At 49.3% G+C, this 26,326-nt stretch overlaps 1 protein-coding gene across 3 annotated transcripts in view; it reads left to right on the top strand.

Annotated features, from left to right (window-relative positions):
- The window catches only part of cfap36 (cilia and flagella associated protein 36), a 218,362-nt gene extending 194,477 nt beyond the window's left edge, over positions 1-23,885 (top strand). For all 3 annotated transcript variants that reach the window (XM_072507826.1, XM_072507827.1, XM_072507829.1), the window contains 2 exons: positions 20,321-20,479; positions 23,633-23,885. In XM_072507826.1, the coding sequence (XP_072363927.1) occupies positions 20,321-20,479; positions 23,633-23,716 (243 nt within the window). In that variant the 3' untranslated portion in view covers positions 23,717-23,885. The remainder of the gene's footprint in view (positions 1-20,320; positions 20,480-23,632) is intronic.
- The last annotated feature ends 2,441 nt before the right edge of the window (positions 23,886-26,326 follow it).

Genomic DNA, 26,326 nt, shown 5'->3' with positions numbered 1-26,326 from the left:
TTTGTGAGAGTTGATGCAGACATGTCGAATATCTCTAGCTTCCATAGGAAGTAGAGACATTGTTGGGCTCTTTTTTTTTTTAAATATGTTTTTATTAAGATTTTTTCAACAAAATGTTCCACCATACAAACACAACCCCCCCCCCCCCCCCCGTTGCAAAGAGAAAAAAAGAAAGAAAGAAAGAAAGCTCGCACAGCAAGACATGAACACGGCAAGTCAATAAGATACAGAAGTTTGTACATTGGATTCTTCCCGTACACGTCAGTTTTCCGGATCATTCATGTGTTTTCTTGCTCAAATGCCCCCCAGAAAAAAAAAAACCTTCACCCCCCCCCCACCCCACGAACAATCTCCCCCCTCCCCCCCTGGGTTGCTGCTGCTGCTGTCCGACCTTCATCTAACGCTCCGCGAGATGGTCTAGTAACGGTTGCCACCGCCTGTAGAACCCCTGCGCAGACCCTCTCAAGGCAAACTTTATCCTCTCCAACTTGATAAACCCTGCCATATCATTTATCCAGGCTTCCACGCTGGGGGGCTTCGCCTCTTTCCACATTAACAAGATCCTTCGCTGGGCTACTAGGGACACAAAGGCCAGGATGCCGGCCTCTTTCGCCTCCTGTACTCCCGGCTCGTCCACTACTCCAAATAGTGCTAGCCCCCAGCTTGGCTTGGCCTGGACTTTCACCACCTTAGATACTGTTCCCGCAACTCCCCTCCAGAACTCCTCCAGTGCCGGGCATGACCAAAACATATGGACATGGTTCGCCGGACTTCCTGAGCTCCTCCCACATCTGTCCTCCACCCCAAAGAACCTACTCAGCCTCGCCCCCGTCATATGCGCTCTATGAACCAGCTTAAATTGTATCAGGCTAAGCCTGGCACACGAGGAAGAGGAATTAACCCTACTTAGGGCATCAGCCCATAGCCCCTCCTCAATCTCCTCCCCCAACTCCTCTTCCCATTTACCCTTCAGCTCCTCTACCAAAGCCTCCCCCTCTTTCATCTCCTGGTATATCGCCGACACCTTGCCCTCTCCGACCCATACGCCCGAAATCACCCTATGTTGAATCGCCTGTGCCGGGAGCAGCGGGAATTCCCTCACCTGCCGCCTCACAAACGCCCTCACTTGCATGTACCTGAAGGCGTTTCCCGGGGTAGTCCAAATTTCTCCTCCAGCGCCCCTAAGCTCGCAAACGTCCCATCGATGAACAGGTCCCCCATTCTTCTAATCCCTGCCCGATACCAGCTCTGAAACCCCCCATCCATCCTTCCTGGGACAAACCGATGCTCATCTCTGATCGGGGACCACACCGAGGCTCCCATCGCACCGCTGTGCCGTCTCCAGATCTTTAGCGTTGCCGCCACCACCACCGGGCTCGTGGTGTACCTTGTCGGCGAGAGCGGCAGCGGTGCCGTCACCAGCGCCCCCAGGCTTGTTCCTTTGCAGGACGCCCTCTCCAACCTCTTCCACGCCGCCCCCTCTCCCTCCATCACCCACTTACGGATCATCGCCACGTTGGCTGCCCAGTAGTAACCACCCAAATTCGGCCACGTCAACCCTCCTCTATCTCTGCTACGCTCCAGGAACCCCCTCCTTACCCTCGGGGTCTTGCTCGCCCACACAAATCGCATAATGCTCCTGCTTACCCTCTTAAAGAAGGCCTTAGTAATCACAATTGGGAGGCATTGGAATACAAAAAGAAACCTCGGGAGGACCACCATTTTAACCGACTGTATCCTACGCGCCAGCGAGAGTGGCAACATGTCCCACCTTTTAAAATCCTCCTCCATCTCTTCCACCAGCCACGTCAAATTAAGTTTGTGCAGTGCCCCCCAGCTCCTAGCTACCTGAATCCCCAAGTACCGAAAGCTCCTTTCCGCCCTCCCCAACGGTAGGTCGTCTATCCCTCTTCCCTGATCCCCCGGATGTACCACAAAGAGCTCACTCTTTCCCACATTGAGCTCATAGCCCGAAAAGTCTCCAAACTCCCTTAGGATCTGCATGACCTCAACCATCCCCTCCACTGGATCCGCCACATACAGCAACTGGTCATCTGCGTACAGCGACACTCGATGTTCCTCTCCCCCTCAGACCACCCCCTTCTATTTCCCCGACTCCCTTAACGCCATGGCCAAAGGTTCAATTGTTAATGCAAACAGCAGAGGGGACGGGGCACCCCTGCCTCGTCCCTCGATACAGCCGGAAATACTCCGACCTCCGCCGGTTCGTGACCACACTCGCCACCGGGGCTCTATACAGGAGCTTAACCCAACTAATAAACCCTCCCCCGAACTCAAACCTCCTCAACACTTCCCAGAGATATTCCCACTCGACTCAGTCAAAGGCCTTCTCCGTGTCCATGGCTGCCCTATCTCCGCTTCCCCCTCCACCGATGGCATCATTATCACATTTAGGAGCCTTTGCACATTAGTATTTAGCTGCCTACCCTTTACGAATCCCGTCTGGTCCTCGTGAATCACCCCCGGGACACAGTCCTCAATCCTCGTAGCCAACATTTTTGCCAGCAACTTAGCATCTACGTTGAGGAGCGAGATCGGTCTATACGACCCACATTGCAGTGTGTCCTTATCCCGCTTCAAGAACAAAGAGATCGTCGCCTCCGGCATTGTCGGGGGCAGGGTCCCCCCCTCCCTTGCTTTATTGAAGGTCCTTACCAGCAATGGGGCTAACAGGTCTACATACGTCTTATAAAACTCCACCGGGAACCAATCCGACCCCGGGGCCTTCCCTGCCTGCATGCTCCCCAGTCCTTTAACCAGCTCCTCCACCCCAATTGGCACCCCCAAACCAGCCACCTCCTGCTCCTCCACCCTCGGGAACCTCAATTGGTCCAAGAATCGTCGCATCCCCTTTTCCCCCTGGGGGCTGGGACCTATACAGCTCGTCGTAAAAGGCCTTGAAAGCCTCATTCACTTTCCCCGCACTCCGCACCGTAGTTCTCCTGCCATCCTTGACTCCGCCTATTTCCCTCGCTGCTCTTACGGAGCTGATGTGCCAGCATCCGACTCGTCTTCTCCCCATATTCATATATCGCCCCCTGTGCCTTCCTCCACTGTGCCTCTGCCTTCCCTGTGGTCAACAGGTCGAACTCAGTCTGGAGACTTCGTCTCTCCCCGAGTAGTCCCTCATCAGGAGCCTCTGCATATCTCCTGTCCCCCCTTAAAATCTCCCCCACTAACCTCTCCCTTTCCCTGCCCTCTCTCTTCATCCTGTGAGCCCTGATGGAGATAAACACTCCCCTGACCACCGCCTTCAGTGTCTCCCATACTACTCCCACCAGCACCTCCCCGTTGTCGTTGGCCTCCAGATACCTTTCGATACACCCCCGCACCCTTCATCTGCCAGCAGTCCCACATCCAACCTCCACAACGGGCGTTGGTCCCTCTCCTCCCCCAGCTCTAGCTCCACCCGGTTTGAAATGGCTATGGCCGAATACTCCGTTCCCTCCACTTTCGGGATCAATGCCCTGCCCAGAACAAAAAAATCTATCCGGGAGTAGGCCTTATGTACGTGGGAGAAAAAAGAAAATTCTCTGGCCAAAGGCCTGGCAAATCTCCACGGATCTACTCCCCCCATCTGATCCATAAACCCCCTAAGCACCTTGGCCGCAGCCGGCCTCTTCCCCGTCCTAGATCTGGAGCGATCTAATGCTGGGTCCAGCACCATGTTAAAATCGCCACCCATTATCAAGCTCCCTACCTCCAGGTCTGGAATTCGCCCCAGCATCCATTTCATGAATCCAGCATCGTCCCAGTTCGGGGCATATACATTCACCAGTACCACCTCCGTCCCCTGCAACCTACCGCTCACCATCACGTATCGGCCTCCATTGTCCGCTACTATGTTCTTGGCCTCAAACGACACCCGCTTCCCCACCAATATTGCCACCCCTCTATTCTTCGCATCCAGCCCCGAATGGAACACCTTCCTACCCATCCCTTCCTTAACCTGACCTGATCTGCCACCTTCAGATGTGTCTCCTGAAGCATGACCACGTCTGCCTTCAGTCCCCTCGATCGCCAACAGCATTGGCGCCAGCACCTCCTTTTTAAGCTCCTCCACACAGCGCTTAAGGAACTCCTGCTGGTTCGGCCCCCATGCTGCTCGATCTCCGCCCTCCGCCATTCTGCTTTTTCCCCCCTCGTTTTTGCCGCTGCTTCAGAGCCTCTTTTTCCACCGCTAATCTCGGCCATATAACGTAAAGGGGGGGACCTTACTTCACCTTCCCACACGGGATTAAATCGAAAAAGTTCCGTTGGGGCTCCTCTGGAGAGCCCAAAAGTCAGTTATCGCGGGAGCTGCTGAAACGTGCGGCTTAGCTCCGCATCGCCGCAACCGGACGTCTGTTGGGCTCTCTTGACTGTTGCATCAACGCGAGTGGACCAGGACAGACTGTTGGTGATGGTGACCCCCAGGAACTTAAAGCTATCGACCATCTCCACTTCGGAGCCATTGATGTAAGGGGGGGGGGGTGGCGGGTGCTACGCTTCCTGAAGTCCATGATCAGTTCCAGATTAGAGAGGTTGTTTTCGGTACACCATGCAACCAAGTGATCTATCTCCCTTCCGTAGTCTGATTCGTCATTGTTTGAGATACAACCTACCACAGTCGTATCATCTGCAAACTTATAGATCGAATTAGAGTTAAATCTTGCCACACAGGCGTGTGCGTATAAGAAGTACAGTGGAGGACTATATTTTGTCCCCAATAATTACTGCTCCCCTGCAGCAAAGCCTCAACAATCCTAGTGTCTATTGGAGAAGAGATTGCAAGAATGCTGTGACATCCTACAAGCTCCTTTGGACAGGATAAGCCACCAGCCTGTTGACGACAGTCTCCACTTGCATGGCAGCACTCCGACATTGGGTGGTTGCTGTGTGTGCTGCAATGAAAGCTGCAACACCAGATGACAGATGCTGCAATATGGGTCAGCCTACAAGTGTATAAAGTTGGGCATCACTTGCATGCTGGAAAGGACATGCTAAAAAATCTGCCTAAAGCTGGGGCGACACGGTGGTGCAGTGGTTAGCACTGCTGCCTCACGACGCCGAGGACCTGATTCGATCTCGGCCGGGTCACTGACTGTGCGGAGTTTGCACATTCTCCCTGTGTCTGTCTGTGTGGGTCTCACCCCCTCAACCCAAAGATGTGCAGGGTAGGTGGATTGGCCACACTAAATTACCCCTTAATTGGAAAAATAAAAAAAATAAATAAAAATTTGCCTAAAGCCTAGTGCCTACTTGGTGCTGAAATCATTCATGCTCCTGAAATCATTCATGCACTCTTGACCACTGCTACTCAAAAGTCAAGGGCGCCTACTGTTCCATCCCCCACCGAACTTTGGGAAATCAGACCATAAGACGGTGCTCCTTCTCCCGGCATACAAGCAGAAACTCAAGCGGGAGAATCCAGCTAAGAAGGTCGTGCAGTGCTGGTCCAAGGAAACAGAAGAGCTCTTATGTGACTGCTTAGAGTCAGTGGACTGGTCCATATTTAAGAACTCAGTGACCAACTTAAATGAGTATGTCACAGACTTCATCAGCAAATGTGTGGACGACTGCGTGCCAAAGAAAGCAGTACATACATTCCCCGACCGGAAACCATGGCTCAATCACGAGATTGACTCCCTACTGAAGGACAGATCTGAGGCGTTCAAGTCAGACGACCCTGACCTATACAAGAAATCCAGGTACGACCTCCGCAAAGCCATCCGAGATGGCAAGAGAGAATATCAAACCAAGCTAGAGTCACAGACAGACTATCGGTGACTGTGGCAAGGACTAAATAACATAACGGGCTACAAAGCGAAGCCAAACAGTATCTCCGGCGGCATCGCACCCCTCCCCGATGAACTCAATGCATTCTATGCTCGGTTCGAGCAGGTAACCAACAATCCGCTGTCGAGTGCCCCAGCAGCCCATAACTCACCCATACCCACCATCACAGCTTCCGAAGTCAGATTGGCCTCCCTGAAAGTGAACCCTCGGAAGGCGACGGGCCCGGACGGGATCCCTGGTTGTGCACTCAGAGCCTGCGTGGACCAGCTGACAGAGGTATTCGCGGATATCTTTAACCTGTCCCTACTCCACTCCGAGGTCCCCACCTGCTTCAAGACCACCATTATACTGGTCCCAAAGAAGAACCAGGCAACGTGCCTCAATAACTACCGTCCGGTGGCCCTGACTTCAGTCGTAATGAAGTGCTTTGAGAGGTTGATCATGAAGCGCATCATCTCCATACTCCCAGAACACCTTGATCCACTGCAATTCGCATATCGTCGCAACCAGTCCACAGCAGACGCCATTTCCCTGGCCCTACACTCATCCGTAGAGCATCTCGACAACAAGGACTCCTGCATCAGACTCCTATTTATTGACGACAGCTCCGCCTTCAATACCATAATCCCAGCCAAGCTCATATCAAAGCTCCAAAACCTAGGACTTGGCTCCCCACTCTGCAACTGGATCCTCGATTTTCTGACCAACAGACCACAATCAGTAAGAATGAACAACAACACCTCCACAATAGTCCTCAATACCAGGGCTCCGCAAGGCTGCGTACTTAGCCCCCTACTCTACTCCCTGTACACACACGACTGCATGGCAAACTTTGGTTCCAACTCCATCTACAAGTTTGCCGACGATACGACCATAGTGGGCCGGATCTCGAATAACGACGAGTCAGAGTACAGGAGGGATATAGAGAACCTAGTGGAGTGGTGCAGCGACAACAATCTCCCCCTCAATGCCAGCAAAACTAAAGAGCTGGTCATTGACTTCAGGAAGCAAAGTACTATACACACCCCTGTCAGCATCAACGGGGCCGCGGTGGAGATGGTTAGCAGTTTCAAATTCCTAGGTGTGCACATCTCCAAAAATCTGTCCTGGTCCACCCACGTCGACGCTACCACCAAGAAAGCACAACAGTGCCTATACTTCCTCAGGAAACTATGGAAATTCAACATGTCCACATTGACTCTTACCAACTTTTACAGATGCACCATAGAAAGCATCCCATCTGGCTGCATCACAACCTGGTATGGCAACTGCTCGGCCCAGGACCGCAAGAAACTTCAGAGAGTCATGAACACTGCCCAGTCCATCACATGAACCTGCCTCTCATCCATTGACTCCATTTACATCTCCCGCTGCCTGGGGAAAGTGGGCAGCATAATCAAAGACCCCTCCCACCCAGCTTACTCACTCTTCCAACTTCTTCCATCGGGCAGGAGATACAGAAGTCTGAGAACACGCACGAACAGACTCAAAAACAGCTTCCCCACTGTCACCAGACTCCTAAATGACCCTCTTGTGGACTGACATCATTAACACTACACCCTGTATGCTTCATCTGATGCCAGTGCTTATGTAGTTACATTGTATACCTCGTGTTGCCCTATTATGTATTTTCTTTTATTCCCTTTTCTTCCCATGTACTTAATGATCTGTTGAGCTGCTCCCAGAAAAATACTTTTCACTGTACCTCGGTACACGTGACAATAAACAAATCCAATCCAATCCACTTACATTATCCTTACCCGCTGCTCTGGCTGCAGCCCACTGTTGCCTGATGCCTCACCAAATGCAGATCCCACCTCTAAGGCAGGCTTGTCCAACCATTTCACTCAGGGTCGACATTTGCATTTTCTTCTCACTAAAGGGGCTGAATGAACAAATTTAAAAACAGTGGGTGCGATTCTCCTGCTTCGTTATGCTCTCGCACAAGCAAAACCAGACCAGTGAATAGCGAAAGAGGCAGAAAACGAGAACTGTGCCAGGTGTGATACAACTGGCCTGCTCCGATAAAAGAAATCCGGATCTCGCTGTAGCGTGGGAAGAAACCAATTATCACCAGCAACCCTATTTCTATACAATTAACAGGAGCCACCCCATATCTAACGGCCTCCCGTTATTCAGCAACCTACCCAGCAAGTGGTCATGCTGGTGCTGATTAGTACTCCTTTTGAAAAACGTGAACCTGGCGGAAGGGCTTCTGTGGGGCGCTGAGGTGGTGAGTAGCTATCTTTGTTCACAGGCAAAGAACCGGGGGCGCTGGGCTTGCCACCCTAGTGCTTGGCGGGTGGGGAGGGGGGGGGGGGGATCCTCGATCCTCAGCTGGGGTGGAGACTCTTGTCTGGGGTTAGGGGACCCTCTGCAGGGGTGGGCTGCCATGGGAAGTTGGGGGGGGAAACCGGGGGGGGGGCAACCGCGCACAGCACTACCGACTGCTGAGGCCACTGGCAGTGCGGCTGAAGGCGATTGCTAATAGGGAATTGGCAATGGTGGTTAAGTGAGTACCGCACAACCGAAGTGGATTCCCATTGGTGGCCGGGGCATGTAGCATTTGAGAGCCATTGCCGAGCATCCCAATCATAACTTGATGCTTGGACATTGTGCCTGAACACTGCGGGCGGCAACACCACACAGGCAATAGCCAACATCCGAATAGCCAGGAATGGGACACATCTCCAGGGATATGTCCATGGCCAGAGTATGGCGAATACCTCGGGGAGAGGGGAATGGGCCACAGATTTTGCACCCATTGAGGAAGAAAGTGACAGAGGCATCATACTAGTTGTGCACAAATGTGTTCATTGTGTTTTACTATTCTCCACCCTCCCAATGGTGCTCCTCCAAGCGGCTATGGCTCTGCTGGAGTGGCGCTGACATCTTCCCTCAGAATGATCTGGCTGCACCCTACTGTCTTTATCAGCTCCAGGATGACCTCTTCCACAGGCTCTGCATCGGGCTGGGACCCAACTGGGGCCTCGGATCAACAGACCTCAGACGGCTGCCTCCACCTGATGTGCATCAGCAGAAGTGGTGCTCACCCGATTGTGTCCCAGAAGCCTGACCATTAACTTCCCACTGAGGTGCGTGCATCTGCACTGGTGGAGGTTGGGGATGAAAACTGTGACTCAACTATTACGATGGCATCCACAGAGCTCTCCTCCGAGGTGGCCTCATGAGAGACTGGCGAGGGGGCCACTCGTGATGGCCGGCACCTTCGGCTGGAGGACCTGGGGAGAATGGACAAGTGGTCAGGGGGAGAATGGACATGTGGTCAGTGGGAGGGATGGGTCAGTCAGTAAGGCAATAACGACTCACGTATGACAGGTCCCCTGGGTGGAGCCCAGTGGTTCCTCACCTCTGCGGCGTCCATCAGCCTCCGGGTTGGTAACCGTCCTGTCCTCGGCCTCACCGGTCACCTCCAGCGCAAGCTTTTCAAAGGTGAGGATTCTGACGTATGACACACCACCGCCAATCTGGGCCCTCTCCCAGCGATTGTGGGAGAGCATTTCCTGAGGAGACACAGAGAGGGCATCGTTAGCCACACGCGTGGTTTACAGTGGTGGGAGGAGGGTGTGAAGGAATGGTGGGGGACAGGGTTGAAGGGAGAGGGAGGTTTGGGGGTGGATGCTCCCGTGGGGGCGGAAAGGACTGTGGGGGGGTGGTGGTCATTGGTATCTACTCATGGTCTAAGTCATTGAGCTTTTTCCTGCACTGGAGGCCAGTCCTCCTGGTCACACTCCCAGCAGCCGCCGCCTTGTCCCAGGCAGCACTCACTGCCTATGGCTGACCCTCCTGGACCCTCAGAGGAACAGGACATCCCTCCTGGTCTCCACAGCATCTAGCAGCCTCCCCAGCTCTGCATCCCCAAATCTTGGGGCCGGTCTCCTGGGTGCCGTTGTTGCGAGCTGGCTGGAGTTGGCTGAGCAAGTGCTGCTTAAGTTCTGCTTGGTCTTGTTAGCGGGGGCTGGTGAGCACGGTGCCCCGAATCAGCTGGCGAGCCTTCATTTGCGACAAGAAGCCTTTGAGGCCTCATTATGTGGACCAATTAACGTTGAATAGCGTTGCTGGCCGAGCGGCGGGAAGCTCACGGCAGTTCCCACTCGCTACCACACGAAGAAATTGTTCCGAAGAATCCCGCCCAATAACATTTGGCACAACAATTAACTGAATTTCAAAAAAGATTGAGGTATTAAGAAAACAATGTCATAACATTAATTTGATAAGTTCAAAAGATGAACTGATCAGGTGATTGTTTGCGTGTCTGTCTCACTCACAATCTCAGTGTGCACACTCACCCACACTTTCCCACTGTGAGTGGCTGCATTTGTATATGTTGGTGTAGGGTGGTGAGAGTGAGAGAGTCCTGAGACTGAGAATAAGGCTCACTCTCTGTTCCACACACTTGCTCAGTCACTCTTATTGCACCGCACACTTGCTCACTTACTCTCATTCCGCACACTCGTTCACTCACTCAACACACTCTCTCACTCACTCTCACTGCCTCACATACACGCTCACTCACTCACACTCTCTCACTGCCCCACACAGCTTCTCCTTTCACGTGCCCGACCACAACTTCTCTCTCCCCAGGCCCATGTAACCTCTGGCCATTACCAGGCCTGCCAATCTGACCACCCCGTCTTGCCTTCCTGGAGTTTATTAAAGTAGAGGGTGTCTGAAACCTCCTGCGGTCTGGCCAGGCGGGATCATCTGCACCCCCCCCCCCCCCCCCCCCCCACTAAAGTCTGTTGCAGGTGCAGCTGTTGCTCTCACACTGAAACCAAGAATTTATACCAGTCATTTTCAAACTCCTCAAGGTCGCATGCTCCTTTATCAGTGCGCAGGCCCGGAGCCCAGCAAGGCAGACCGCCTCCTCTTGACGTCAGGGTGCTGACCCAGGAGCAGATTCTTTTTAAAAAATCGATGGAGTCTTCTCTCCAGAAGCAGCAGCAGAGAGCAGGTATGCTGGTATCACGTGCTCTGGGTACGAGAGAGAGATTTCTCCATTTTGTAGCTGCCACCAGTGCTGGTGTGAACTCCAGGGCCTCTGGTGAACAACCCAGTAAGAAGCTGCAAACAGGAACAAAGTGGTATAGAGATGATTCCTTAGGTATGGGTTTGGTTTATTAATTGTGCCAGTGTAAATGAGGATGCAAAGTTCATGTATGCTATATGCAGGGAAGTACTGGCAAATGAAATATTAAAACCCTCAAAACCTCAACTGCATTTGAAGACTAAGCATGGCATGTTCGAGGAAAACCTTTGTTTTTTTTTCATTGGATGCAGTGAGAAACTTAAATCATCAGCTGAAGTCCTTAACAAAAATGTAACATTGAATGACAAAGCAAGTGATATTGTGAGGACCAAACAGGCTCACCTGTTACATTGAAGGGAAGCGAAAATGGTGGGTTGCAGAGTTTGTGTGGCGTGGGTCGCGAAGTTCGGACAGCATGGGTCGCGGAGGTAGGCCGGCATCGGTCTTGAAGGTCAGCTGTCGTGGGCCCTGAAGGATGATTGGTTGGTAAAAATGGCTCCAGGGCAAGAATGTTTGGAAAACACTGATTTAAACCAACCCAGCAACTGACTGAGTTGTTCATCCAATCACAGACTGATTCTTCCCTGCATTGGTTGCTAATAGGCTCACTGGTAATATTAAGCACAGAAGGCTGTAACGCCTAATTAGAAGATGAGGTGTTGTTCATCCAGTTTGCTTTGGACATCACTGGAGTATTGTAGCAGGCCTTGGATGGACATGTGGGCATGAGAGCAAGTTGAAAGGGCAAGCGAGTGGAAGGTTGGGATCATGCTTACTCAGCACGTCACAGCCTTCTGGGCTCAACAGTGAGTTCAACAACTTTAGTGTGACCTCCCCACCCCCCTCCTCCACACACACACGCACACACTTTGGAAGTTTGTTGTTTTTCAGTTCCCTTGGCCTGCCCAAACATAACCCAACCCCGCCTTACATGGCCACCTGTCCCTTGTTCAATTTTGCTCTCAGTATCACATTCTGCTATCTTATCTTTTGGCTAAGATCAAGAGTCAGACCAAGCCCAAGATGGAGGTGCAGTGCCTTTTCTTGTCAGTTTGGATCTTGTCTGTATCTTTTGGAGATCATGAATTGGATTCAATTTGAATTTGAATTGGTGGTTTTGGAGCAAGCAATGAGATAGATTAAGGACTTGCCCTGTGCACTGTGTGCATTGGCAATGTAATTTTAAGGATGGGATTAAAAAAAACACATTCTACAACCCTTAATGGCACCATGCCATAGTCCATGACACCGTTGTAAATCTCTCCTTTGCCCCGATCTGTCCCTGGTCTCCTATTCTGCCCCACCTCCTCCATCCACCTCTCCTACGATATAACTCATTACAATTCTACCTTTATTCACTTCTTTAGAAAGGTCAGTTGGACTTGAAACGTTAACTCGGTTTCTCTCCACAGACCTGCTGAATTTATCCAGCATTTTCTCTTTTTATTTCAGATTTCCAGTATCCACAGTATTTGCTTTTATTAGAGGATGAGCACAATCTGGGATGCAGGAGGGGGTGGGAAGGAAGCACGGTCTGTTGGTTGGGAGTCAGCAATGTTGAGGGCATGGGAGAGGATGTGCACTACCTGTATGGGGGCGGAGATGAAAATTGCCAGGACAGGGAAGGGGAATGATTAATATTGTCTGATGGTCGAGAAGAGGCTGAACATTGCTGGGATTGGGGTTGAACATTGCCGGGATGGGGAGGGGAAAGTGGTTAACATTGTCTGGTCTTGAGGGAGGGGTGAACTTTTCCGGGAAGGGGGTGGAACATGGCTGTGGATTCTGGAGTGCTTTGACTCTCCAGCTGATTTACTTAGATTTTCATTGGTTTTGTACCTGCTATTTAGTGAATCCATATAAAAACACAGGGCAAATGTAGCTTGGAGAGCCTAAGTTTCTGTGGGTCTGGTCATCTGATCCAGAATTGCGAACATAGAATTTACAGTGCAGAAGGAGGCCATTCGGCCCATCGAGTCTGCACCGGCTCTTGGAAAGAGCAATCTACCCAAGGTCCACATCCCCTATCCGCATAACCCAGCAACCCCACCCAACACTCTGGACAATTTTGGACACTAAGGGTAATTTAGCATGGCCAATCCACCTAACCTACACATCTTTGGACTGTGGGAGGAAACCGGAGCACCCGGAGGAAACCCACGCACACATGGGGAGGATGTGCAGACTCCACACAGACGGTGACCCAAGCCGGAATCGAACCTGGGACCCTGGAGCTGTGAAGCGTTGGAATCACAGAGCTATTTGGGCAGGGTAAAACGAGCAGTCAGAATGTGCATGCTGGAACTTCTCGGGATCCAGGGGCTCAGGCCTCCCCCATATCAGAAGATAATCACTAAACCATTGGGGGATTTCTCAATATTGAAGCTTTCAGATGTGGGCTCTTTATGATGTGGAAATATTGGTAGCACAGTGGGTAGCACTGTTGCTTCACAGCTCCAGGGTCCCAGGTTTGATTCCCGGATTGGGTCACTGTGCGGAGTCTGCTCTTCTCCATGTCTGCGTGGGTTTCATCCGGATGCTCCGGTTTCCTCCCACAAGTCCCGAAAGACGTGCTGTTAGGTGAATTGGACATTCTGAATTCTCTCTTTGTACCCAAACAGGCATCGGAATGTGGCGACTAGGGGTATTTCACAGTAACTTCATTGCAGTGTTAATGTAAGCCTACTTGTGACAATAAAGATTATTCTCATTATTCTTATCTGTAAGTATGTACAAACTGAATTTATTGATTGATTTTGCACCTTTTACAAGAAGGCTTTTTCAGAACAGAAAGGACTGATCAATTTATTTATTTCCTGCATAAATCATTATGGAAAACATTACTGTTGTTTTTTTCTGTAAAATGTAGATGGTTTCCAGTTTATTTTTTAAAAAAGATTTTACACCAATTCCAAAATGATTTGATTTGTATTTGAACAATTATGTAGGTTAATTTATAACTTAATGATCTCTGCATACTGTGGATCAAATTGTGAATTTGCCTTATTTATTTAAGGAGATTTTGGTTCCCTTACCCAAATGTGCAGAGTGGACACTTTTATTAATCCATGCAAGCTATTTTTGCAGGCTATCAGTCGTGACTTTTACAAAATAATTTACTGCTTTCCCTCGAGCAATGAGAACTACATTGTTGATGCAGAGGATCGAATAAAAAAGATAGGAAACATTTACCTTTTAATCATAGGCTAATAGTCAAAATGTTGCGTGGAGCCTTTTTTAGTCCATTTATTTATGTTCATTTATATTAATTAAGCTGCCTCATGGCACTGAGGACCCAGGTTCGATCCCGGCCCCGGGTCACTGTTTGTGTGGAGTTTGCACATTCTCTCCGTGTCTGCGTGGGTCTCACCCCAACTACCCAAAAAAGATGTGTGGGGTAGGTGGATGAGCCACACTAAATTGCCCCTTAATTGGAAAAAAAAGAAATGGGTACTCTAAATTTTAAAAATATATATATATATATATTAATTAAGCTCCATTTCCTCAAATGATTAATTTCAATATTTTCAACAAATATATCTTTGGATGCATTAACTAAACCTCTGACTGAAGGTTAAGGAAAATAATTACGACTTCCGGTTGCGGTGATGCGGAGTTAAGCCGCACGATTCGGCAGCTCCCGCTATTACGGACTTTCGGGCTCTTTAGAAGAGCCCCAGCGGGAATTTTTTGAAGACGTTCCGTGTGGGAAGGGAAGAGTGCGGTCCCCCTTCACCTTTTATGGACCGGACCAGAAACGAAACGGCCAAAACAGCGGCATTGGAGCAGCGGGAAAAGCAAGGGAAGAAAAACAAAATGGCGGCGGCCGGGGATAAAGTGGAATGCGGGCCGGAGCTGCAGGAGTTCATCAAGCGCTGCTTCGAGGAGCTGCGGAAGGAGATGCTGGCGCCTATGCTATCGGCGATTGAAGGACTAGGGATGACCCAGAAGACCCACGAGGTAGAGATCCAGGAGGTGCAGAAAAAAGTCAATAAGAACGAGGATGAGATCTTGGGCCTGGCGGTGAGGGTGGAGGAGCACGAGGCGCTGCACAAGAGGTGGGCGGGAGGATTCGAAGACCTGGAGAACAGGTCGAGGAGAAAGAATCTGCGGATCCTGGGTCTCCCTGAAGGAGTGGAGGGGGCCGATGCGGGGGCATATGCGAGCACGATGCTCGTGTCGATGATGGGCGCGGAAGCCCCTTCGAGGCCTTTGGAACTGGATGGGGCACACCGGGTGCTGGCGAGGAGGCCCAAGGCTAACGAGCCGCCAAAGGCGATTGTGGTGAGGTTTCACCGTTTCATGGACAGAGAGAGGGTCTTAAAATGGGCCAAGAAAGAGCGGAGCAGCAGGTGGGACAATGCGGAGATCCGAATATACCCGGACTGGAGCACGGAGGTTGCAAAGAGGAGAGCGGGTTTCAACCGAGCCAAGGCGGTGCTGCACCGGAAAGGAGTAAGATTCGGAATGTTGCAGCCAGCGCGATTGTGGGTCACATACAAGGATCAGCACCATTATTTCGAAACGCCTGAAGAGGCGTGGACCTTTATTAAAACGAAAAGTGGACTCAAACTGAGGGTTTGTGAGGGTGGGGGGGGGGGATGTTTGATGGTTGTTGTATATAGAGTGTTAATCACGCGCAGGAAATGTTACATGGGCTGGGGGAGAGAGGGGGATGGCGATGGGGGAAAACAGGAGCTGCGCCAGAGGTAGGCTTAGGAAAGCGCGGGGGGTTTTCCCGCGCTAGGGAAGAAAGGCGGGAGGGGGAATGGAGGAACGCACACTGATTGGGAGATTCCCACGCAGGGAGGTCAACGGGACGGCGGGGGAAGCCGGGGTCAGCAGGTGTCAGCTGACTTACGGGAGTGTTATGGGGGGAGGAAAAAAGCTGGACACGGGTCCAGCGGGGGGGGGGGGAAGGAGGGGGGAAAAGGGTTGCTGCTGCACTGGCTGAAGGGGAATGGGACACAGAGAGGTGGTCGGGGCTGGGGTCTCCCGTCTGGGAGACTGGAGGGGGAGGGCGGCGCGGAAAAGGAGATGTCTAGTCGGCAGGAGAGGGGGGGGGGGGGGGGCCTCCCCAATCCGGCTGATAACGTGGAATGTGAGGGGCCTGAATGGGCCGGTAAAGAGAGCCCGAGTGTTCGCGCACTTATAAAGGGACTGAAGGCAGACGTGGTCATGCTCCATGAGACACATTTGAAGTTGGCGGGTCAGGTTAAGAAAGGGATGGGTAGGACAGGTATTCCATTCGGGGCTGGACGCGAAGAACAGAGGGGTGGCAATATTGGTGGGGAAGCGGGTGTCGTTTGAGGCCAAGAATATCGTAGTGGACAACGGAGGACGATATGTGATGGTGAACGGTAAGTTGCAGGGGACGTGGGTGGTGTTGGTAAATGTATACGCCCCGAACTGGGATGATGCCGGATTCATGAAGTGCATGTTGGGGCGCATTCCGGACCTGGAGGTAGGAAGCCTGATAATGGGTGGGGATTTTAATATGGTGTTGGACCCAGCACTGGATCACTCCAGATCTAGGACCGGAAAGAGGCCGGCGGCGGCCAAGGTGCTTAGGGGGTTTGTGGACCAGTGGAGGTTTGCCAGGCCGCAGGCCAGGGAATTTTCTTTTTTCTCCCACGTGCACAAAGCCTACTCCCGGATAGATTGTTTTGTTCTGGGCAGGGCGCTGATCCTGAAAATGGAGGGAACGGAGTATTCGGTCATAGCCATTTCAGATCACGCCCCGCACTGGGTGTAACTGGAGTTGGGAGAGGAGAGGGACCAACACCCGCTGTGGCGGTTGGATGTGGGACTGCAGGCAGTTGAGGTGGTGTGTGGGAGGGTGAGGGGGTGCATCGAAAGGTACTTGGAGGTCAACGACAACGGGGAGGTGCGGGTGGGGGTGGTATGGGAGGCGCTGAAGGCGGTGATCAGGGGAGAGCTAATCTCCATCAGGGCTCATAGGGAGAAGATAGAGGGCATGGAAAGGGAGAGGTTAGTGGGGGAGATTTTAAGAGTGGACAGGAGATACGCAGAGGCCCCTGAGGAGGGATTACTTGGGGAAAGGCGACGTCTCCAGACGGAGTTTGATCTGTTGACCACAGGGAAGGCAGAGGCACAGTGGAGGAAGGCGCAGGGGGCGACCTACGAGTATGGGGAGAAGGTGAGTCGGATGCTGGCACACCAGCTCCACAAGAGGATGGCAGCGAGGGAAATAGGTGGAGTCAAGGATGGAAGGGGAGCTACGGTGCAGAGTGCGACGAAAATAAATGAGGCATTCAAGGCCTTCTATGAGGAGCTGTACAGATCCCAGCCCCCAGCGGGGGAAGAGGGGATGAGACGATTCCTAGACCAATTGAGATTCCCGAGGGTGGAGGAGCAAGAAGTGGCTGGTTTGGGGGCATCAATTGAGTTGGAGGAGCTGAGCAAGGGTTTGGGGAGTATGCAGGCAGGGAAGGCCCCGGGACCGGATGGGTTCCCAGTGGAGTTCTACAGGAAGTACGTAGACCAGTTGGCCCCGCTGCTAGTGAGGACCTTTAATGAGGCAAGGGAGGGAGGGACCCTGCCCCCGACAATGTCGGAGGCGACGATTTATTTGATCCTAAAGCGGGAAAAGGACCCACTGCAATGTGGATCGTACAGGCCGATCTCAATCCTCAACGTGGATGCTAAGTTGCTGGCAAAAGTGCTGGCTACGAGGATCGAGGACTGTGTCCTGGGGGTGATTCACGAGGACCAGACGGGATTTGTAAAGGGCATGCAACTAAACACCAATGTGCGGCGGCTCCTAAATGTGATAATGATCCATCGGTGCAGGGAGAAGCGGAGATAGTGGCAGCTATGGACGCGGAGAAGGCCTTTGACCGAGTAGAGTGGGAGTACCTCTGGGAAGTGCTGCATAGGTTTGGGTTCGGGGGAGGGTTTATTAGCTGGGTTCAGCTCCTTTACAGAGCCCCGGTGGCGAGTGTGGTTACGAATTGGCGGAGGTCGGAGTATTTTCGACTGTACCGTGGGACGAGGCAAGGGTGCCCCCTGTTGTTTGCACTGGCGATAGAACCCTTGGCCATATCATTGAGGGAGTCTAGGAAATGGAGGGGGGGTGGTCCGAGGGGGAGAGGAGCATAGAGTGTCGCTTTATGCGGACGACCTGTTGCTGTATGTGGCGGATCCAGTGGAGGGGATGGTGGAGGTCATGCAGACTCTAAGGGAGTTTGGGGATTTTGGGGGCTATAAGCTTAATGTAGGGAAGAGTGAGCTATTTGTAGTACAGGCAGGGGACCAAGAAAGGGGGATAGGCGATCTACCGCTGAGGAGGGCGGAGGGGAGTTTTCGGACCTGGGGATCCAGATAGCCAGGAGTTGGGGGGCCCTACATAAACTGAATCTGACGTGACTAGTGGAGCAGGTAGAGGAGGACTTCAAAAGATGGGATATGTTACCGCTCTCGCTAGCGGATAGAGTGCAGTCGGTCAAAATGGTGGTCCTTCCGAGGTTTCTCTTTGTGTTTCAGTGCCTTCCTATCGTGATCACCAAGGCCTTTTTTAAGAGAGTAGGCAGGAGCATTATGGGGTTTGTGTGGGCGAATAAGACCCCGAGGGTAAGGAGAGGGTTTTTAGAGCGCAGTAGGGACCGAGGAGGGTTGGCGCTGCCGAATCTAGGGAGCTACTACTGGGCAGTAAATGTGGCGATGATCCGTAAGTGGGTGATGGAGGGAGAGGGGGCGGCATGGAAGAGGTTGGAGATGGCGTCCTGCAAAGGAACGAGCCTGGGGGCGCTGGTGACGGCACCGCTGCCGCTCTCGCCGTCAAGGTACACCACGAGTCCGGTGGTGGTGGCAACGCTAAAGATCTGGGGCCAGTGGAGACGGCACAGGGGTGCAATGGGAGCCTCGGTGTGGTCCCCGATCAGGGGTAACCACCGGTTTGTCCCGGGGAGGATGGACGGGGGGGGGGTTTCAGAGCTGGCATCGGGCAGGGATTAGAAGAATGGGGGACCTGTTCATTGATGGGACGATTGTGAGTCTAGGGGCACTAGAGGAGAAGTTTGAGATACCCCCGGGAAATGCTTTCAGATACATGCAGGTGAGGGCGTTTGTGAGGCGGCAGGTGAGGGAATTCCTGTTGCTCCCGGCACAGGAAGTTCAAGACAGGGTGATCTCGGGCGTATGGGTGGGAGAGGGCAAGGTGTCGGCAATATATCAGGAGATGAAAGAAGAGGGGGAGGTGTTGGTAGAGGAGCTGAAGGGTAAATGTGAGGAGGAGCTGGGGGAGGAGATTGAGGAGGGGCTATGGGCTGATGCCATGGGTAGGGTTAATTCCTCCTCCTCGTGTGCCAGGCTCAGCCTGATGCAATTTAAGGTGGTTCACAGAGCGCTCTTGACGGGGGAGAGGTTGAGTAGATTTTTTGGGGTAGAGGACAGATGTGGGAGGTGCTCAGGAAGTCCGGCGAACCATGTCCATATGTTTTGGTCATGCCCGGCACTGGAGGGGTTCTGGAGGGGAGTGGCGGGAACAATATCTAAGGTGGTGAAAGTCCGGGTCAAGCCAAGCTGGGGGCTAGCAATATTTGAAGTAGTGGACGAGCCGGGAGTGCAGGAGGCGAAAGAGGCCGGCATTCTGGCCTTTGCGTCCCTAGTAACCCGGCGAAGGATCTTGCTAATGTGGAAGGAGGCGAAGCCCCCCAGCGTGGAGGCCTGGATAAACGACATGGCTGGGTTCATTAAGCTGGAGAGGATAAAGTTTGCCTTGAGAGGGTCTGCGCAGGGGTTCTACAGGCGGTGGCAACCGTTCCTAGACTATCTCGTGGAGCGTTAGATGAAGGTCGGTCAGCAGCAGCAGCAACCCGTGGGGGGGGGGGGGGGAAAGAGAGAGAGAGAAAGAGAGGGAGGGGGGAAAGCAGGGTCTGCCTAGCGGGTATTTGAGCAAGAGAACACATGAAAGATCTGGAAAACTGGCATGTATGGGAGGAATACAGTGTACAAAGCTCTGTAACATATCGTTTTACCATGTTTATATCTTGCTATGTGCGCTTTCTTTCTATTTTGTTACGGGGGGTGGGGATTGTTTGTAAGGGTGAAAAATTGTGTTAAAAAACTTTCATAAATATTTTTTTTTTTTAAAAAAGGAAAATAATTACATTAGATTGGAAAATAATTACTTCTAAGGTACATCAGCCCACTAGTTTTGAAATCTCACTGCCAATTCATGTAATTGATTATTAAAATACCACTCATTTCTGGATGGGCATTATAAAAGGCGACTAGCTCTCTCATGTCCTTCAGGGAAGGAACCTGCTAACTCCAGCTGGTATAGCTGATTCAAGACTTAATTTCGATACTGCACTGTTGACTCTTAATGGCCTCTGCATAAGAAGGGATGATCGATAGCTACAATATTGCCTGCACCCCACCGCAGATGTCATGTTGACTCAATGGAGCCTAAAATTACTAAATATTCTGTTTATTCTTCATTGGCAGGAACTCTCTGAGAGTGAGAGGAGGCAGCTTCACGATCGAGCAGCATATCTTAAGGAACAGAGGGATAAATTAGTGGCTATGAAGAAAGAACAAAGGGAGAAACATCTAACAAAAAATCCAGAAAACCAGAAACCACAACCCCCACTAGAAACCAAAGAGGTACTCGGAGTAGATAATGATGCCAAGCAAATTCATTTACAGTCTGCAATGTGCTTCATTGTCATGCACACGCATCCCCCAAATGTAAAGTTTTCATATTTAGCATCAATCTCTATTAGGAGCTTCCCAATTTTAAAATAAAGACTGTACATAATCCAAGCTTTGACCAGCATAAACGTTTCACAAAGCCAGAGCCGGAGAGAAACTAAGTAATGGGTTCACATAAATTCCCCTTAAGAGTTAATTGCTCAACTTAATAGGGGTGAACATTAAATTGTATCGTTCATTTTACTTCTTCTCCGTAACATTTAGCAGCTGCACTAAAACTATATTTAATTTCCCTGAGTTTTCGGGTGGAATTCCAGAGTCAGGGGCTTAGGACCTTAAGGCATAGCCACCAATGCTCCATATCATGGAACAATTATAATTGGAAATGGACAAGATGCCAGAAGTAGAGGAGCACACACATCTTGGAGGATTGTGAGGTTGGAGGTGATTACAGAGATGCTGAGAGACAAGCTATAGAGGGATTTGAAAATAAGGATGAGAATTTTAAAATCAAGATTTGTTTAGCCAGAACCAATGTGTGAGCACAGGAGTGAAAGGAGAATAGTACTTACTGTGAATTAAGACATTGATAGCAGAATTTCCCATGATCTCAAGTTTTTATAGAGGGTAGAATGTGGGAGATCAGCCAGGTGTGGGTTGGTAGTGAAGTCTAAAGTAACCACGGTGAAGGTTTCAAAAGCACATAAGCGGAGATGGGTGAAGCCACAGGGATGGAATGGCACCCTGAGTAATGGCACTAATATAAGATCAGAATCTCACATCGGAATCAGATGCGGGTGGCACAGTGGCTAGCACTGCTGCCTCACAACGCCAGAGACAGGGGTTCAATTCCGGCCTTGGATAACTGCCTGTGTAGAGTTTGCACTCTCTCCCCATGTCTGCATGGGTTTCCTCCGAGTGCTCTGGTTTCCTCCCACTGTACAAAGATGTGCAGATGTTAGGTGGATTGGCCATGCTAAATTGCCCCTTAGTGTCCAAAGATGTGCAGACCAAGTGGGGTTATGGGGATAGAGCTGGGGAATGTGCCTGAGTAGGGCACGTCTTTCCGAGGTTTGGTGCAGACTCGATGGCCCGATTGGCCTTCTTCTACACTAGGAATTCTATGTTTTTATGTGTAACCAAAGTGACAAGGTCAAGGGAGTGGCAATGAAAAGGGGATAGGGAGTTCACATCAAGGGAGAGATTTAGTTGAGGTTAAGAGGGAAGTGAACCCAGTGGAGAAGGAGCATGATGAGTTGTAGTAGAGATTGAAATTCTAGTTCAAGGTTAATATCGCTGCCAAGGGGTCTTCCCTCTAATTACAAGAGAGATCTGAGCGAGAAGATTGAATGCACTAAGAGCAGCTTGAAGTAAAGTCCAACAGAAACAGACTGCCCCAGACATGTCGGGTTTTGGACAGACTGCCCCAGACATGTTGGGTTTTGGACAGACTTCTTTGAGGTGATGTCCAAGGTTGTGCAGGTGAGGGTGGAGCCATGCTCAAGAGTGGCTGTCTTCGGGGTTTCGGACCAGCCAGAACTACATATGGGGAAAGAGGGCCGACACCCTGGCTTTTGCTTCCTTAATTGCTCACTGGAGAATCCTGCTCGGCTGGCATCAGCAGCACCACCCACTGCTGCAGACTGGCTGGCAGACCTGGCGGAATTTCTCCACCTGGAGAAGATCAAGTACACCATCTGAGGGCTTCCACAACATGTGGGAGCTATTCATCAGCCTGCTGCAAGATCTGTTCGAAGCCAATAGTGATTAGGAAGTAAGGGGAAAGAGAGAGAGAGAGAGAGAGGGGGGGGGGGGGGGGGGGGGGGGAGAGAACCGAGAAGGGCAGACAGGAGCACACAAAGCATAGAGGATTAGGTTGGGGGGGGGGGGGGGGGGGGAAGAGAAGAGGCAGGAACACGGGAGTAGCAGAGAGACTGGGAAAAAAAAAGAGGGAGGAGGAGAGGGAGCAGACAGCTAGCACTAACTCGCAGCGTTTTTAAAAAAAGGGTTTGCTTGGATCGATCAAGGAAATGCCATAGATGTTGTTTAAATGTTCAGTAGAGGAAGGAAAGTGGGAGGGGGATTTTTAAATTGGAAGTTTTATTTGTTGTGATTACTTACATAAATTGAAAAAAATCTAATCTTAAATCCAAATCTCTGATAACCTAGCTATCGGATGTAAAAACTGAAGGGCAGCGAGTATAAATTATGCTTTTTGTACCTTTCTAAAGCTTTATTTGTACTCTTTTAACATGATTCTCTATCTCATCTGGTTATTCAGTTTCCATTCGATTTATTAATGCATTTTCTGTGTAGCAAATAATAACAGACAGCTGGAAGAAGCATTGTACACACAGATGTGTTCAACACATCCTTGGTAGTGCTGAGGCACTTCTCAGGGCAATGCCTTGACCAATCAAAGTCAAATCTGCTTGGTTTAAATTTCAAACAATGCCGAGCAGTTAATTGTCAGTCACCATCAACTGGTGCATTCTCCATGTCAACACCTCTACCAATCAGAGTCCACTTGCCAAGCAATTGGCACTCTCTTCTCAGTATACATTTGTTGATATCCCTTATATTGTATTCTTATGAATGTCCTGATAAGTGCAAGATGAAAAATTGCCAGCAATGCTCAAGTTCTGTATTACCAAATAACTATATTTAGGAATAGTGTACCTTCAAGCCATGAAATTAGTGATCAAAATGCATGTGTTAATTTTTTGTAGGTTCAGTTTTAACATGTCATGTAAACTTTGACCCGTCAGTTTCAGGCTAGGTTGTTATATGGAACACTTTGCAAAACAGTATTATTGTTGGTGATGGAGTTGGTTGGTGGTGGGAAGAAAAGGCTTATTTCATAGCTTACCAAATGCCTTCAAGTTGCACAGATTTCACTGGAGGACGTTATTGAGAGACTGATGCATGTGAAGATGATATCTTCATATAACAGGGCAAACAATTCATATAACAGGGAAAACAATTTATTTATACTGTTATGGAAATCGCATCATAGGAGTCTTGTGGAGAGTCTAATTACGCTTCATAAATAATACAAAATAAAATGGAACACTAATTTACATTCTTGTTTTTTTTAAATTGAAGAATCTTTCTGAAGAAGAAAAGCAGAAGATTCAGAAAAGGAGACATTTGGCAGAAAAACTTAAACAGGAAGTTATCAAAAAATAAAATGTTGCAGACGGCACATTTAAAAGAAGGATCCAAAACCTGATATTCTGACTCTGAGTTCTTTGATTCAACTGCGTTAAAGTATAAGCACTACTGTATTACTCGCAACTGTGACCATTTACAAATATTTACAGGCTACAAAAGCAAAATTAAATTCTTTACAACTTAATATGTGATGGTAGTTGAATTTTGTACTGTCAGCCTTATACTCAAAATAGTTCAAAAATGTTGCCTGTAAAACACCAGAAATTATAGCCATCTCATTATACTATGCGCTTGTATAATAAACCGATTTGTTCAGACTCTTTGATCTAGTTTAGGACTGATGTGTAAAGTATTAACAGGTGTAAACATAGAAGGCTTACATGTTCATGGAATCCAGATGCTTTGACAAAGAGTCATCCAGACTCGAAACGTTAGCGCCATTCTCTCTCCACAGATGCTGTCAGACCTGCTGAGATTGGGGCCAAAACTGTGTTGTGCAAATACTGAGAAGTTGACAATTCTAATTGACAGAATGAGTTTTGGGGGGAAAGAAATCACTTTTTAAAAAAATGGAATTCTGTTAAATTAAAAATATCTTTTAATCAAATTCTTAAGTATAAGGGAACCATAAGATCTAATAGTCGAAGTATTATTTTATTTCAACTGTAAAAGTTAGCCTACCATTTGTTCCATCCAGTGTCTATCTGAAACAGATTCCAGAACCCAAGTACCCTTGTAGTGTTACCATGAAACATTTAGTCAGGGTTTGTTTTAAAGATATTCAATGAAGTCATCTGGATAAGGAAATGAAAATCGCTTATTGTCACAATAGGCTTCAAATGAAGTTACTGTGAAAAGCCCCTAGTCACCACATTCCGGTGCCTGTTCGGGGAGGCTGGTACGGGAATTGAACCCACGTTGCTGGCCTGCCTTGGTCTGCTTTAAAAGCCAGCGATTTAGCCCTGTGCTAAACCAGCCCCTAACAGCTAAATATTATGAGCACTTAATGAACCCAATACCCAAATATGTTGAAGGCCACCCATTGTTGCCCTCTTTAAATGTACTGATTTAATAATAATCTTTATTAGTGTCACAAGTAGGCTTACATTAACACTGCAATGAAGTTACTGTGAAAATCCCCTAGTCGCCACACTACGGCGCCTGTTCGGGTATATGGAAGGAGAATTCAGAATATTGCTCCTTTAATGGAGTAGAGTTTTTGTCTGCTGCAGTGACAGCCCATCTCACTACTTCATGTTGACTATAAATTTTATTTAAATAGCAAGTAGGTGGTATATTTCGCTAGCACACAACCCCTTTAGGGAGATGGGTTTGAATTCAGTGCATTCCAAAATCTACTGTTTCTATTTATTGTCAAGTGCAATTAATGTGGTCACTCCTCAGCCCTTATTTGGAGCTTAACACAAAACCACCTAGAATTTGACAAATTGCCAATTTAGTGTTGTAGGTGTTCTTTGTTTATGGCTAAAGCACTAACCAAGGACAAATGGAATTTACATCCCTCAGTTTCATCATACCAAGCAGCCACAGAATTAAACTTCTGACTTAGACATGTGGATAGTTTCAGAGAAGCAAGTCTATTAGTTTAAACTCATGAGGTCTAACATAACCAATTTAACTGGATCAGTAGAGGTGATTTGCATAAGAAATCAATACCTTATTCCTTGGATTAGGAGAATATATTTTGAGGGATGTTGACATACTTCATTATGTCATGCAAGACTTGATTTTAGGCTAGGTTTTTGTCAGCGATTGAGGAAGTTATGGTCTGCATCCCTATAATCAGTTTTAAACAACTTGTGGTATACATGTTACTCACTTGTCTCTCTCTAGATTGTAATGCTTGAAACTGAGATTAATACACTTGGGACTAGTAGAAAGACCCCAGGCTCCAGAGGAAAGAAGATGACTTCTGAACTAAGTCCTTGTTTGTTATATTACTTCAGTTGAATGATTAGAAATGATTGCAGCATACAAGATGACTGTTGTTAATTTAATTGGTTCAGGCGATTAACCACAATTCACTTAATTGTTTCCTGAATTTAAAAATAACCTGTGGAGAAGTTAGTGGTTCAAATCAATTTTAAAAGGTACATTGTGAGAGTTGGAGAGGGGGAGTCAGGATGTGTAGTTGTAAGAGGGAGAATTGTTCGCAAGAGGAGGGAATAACCAGGAGCCCACAAAATTTGGCATGGTCTTATTAGCATATTTTAGGGTTTCCTGCCCAGCAGTTGGCCAGAATGAGAAGCTGGCTAACTACCACAGTGGAAAAGAAGCATTAGGAGGCAATTAGAAAAAAATCAAGCCATGATACAGACTCCTCAGAGCAAGGCAGCAAAGTGGGGGGGCACTAACAACTCACCCAACAGCTAAAGTGAACCTGGATTGCAAGTGCCTCTTAGTTGAATTAACAGAGGAATCTTGTGCTGAATCTGAGGGATTTGACACTACATATTAATATATCAAGAACAGGATCCTTAAGATTCTATTCTGTATCCCAGATCTCCATTGTATTGTTTACATAGTGAATTCATGAAATGTATTTGTGACAAAAAGGTGACGAACAGATTTGCTAGAATTACATAATAGGAGAAATTCCAATTC

This window comes from Scyliorhinus torazame, chromosome 1 (genome assembly GCF_047496885.1).
Source record: "Scyliorhinus torazame isolate Kashiwa2021f chromosome 1, sScyTor2.1, whole genome shotgun sequence".
NCBI classification, from domain to species: domain Eukaryota; kingdom Metazoa; phylum Chordata; class Chondrichthyes; order Carcharhiniformes; family Scyliorhinidae; genus Scyliorhinus; species Scyliorhinus torazame.
This window is presented reverse-complemented; position numbering and strand designations above follow the sequence as displayed.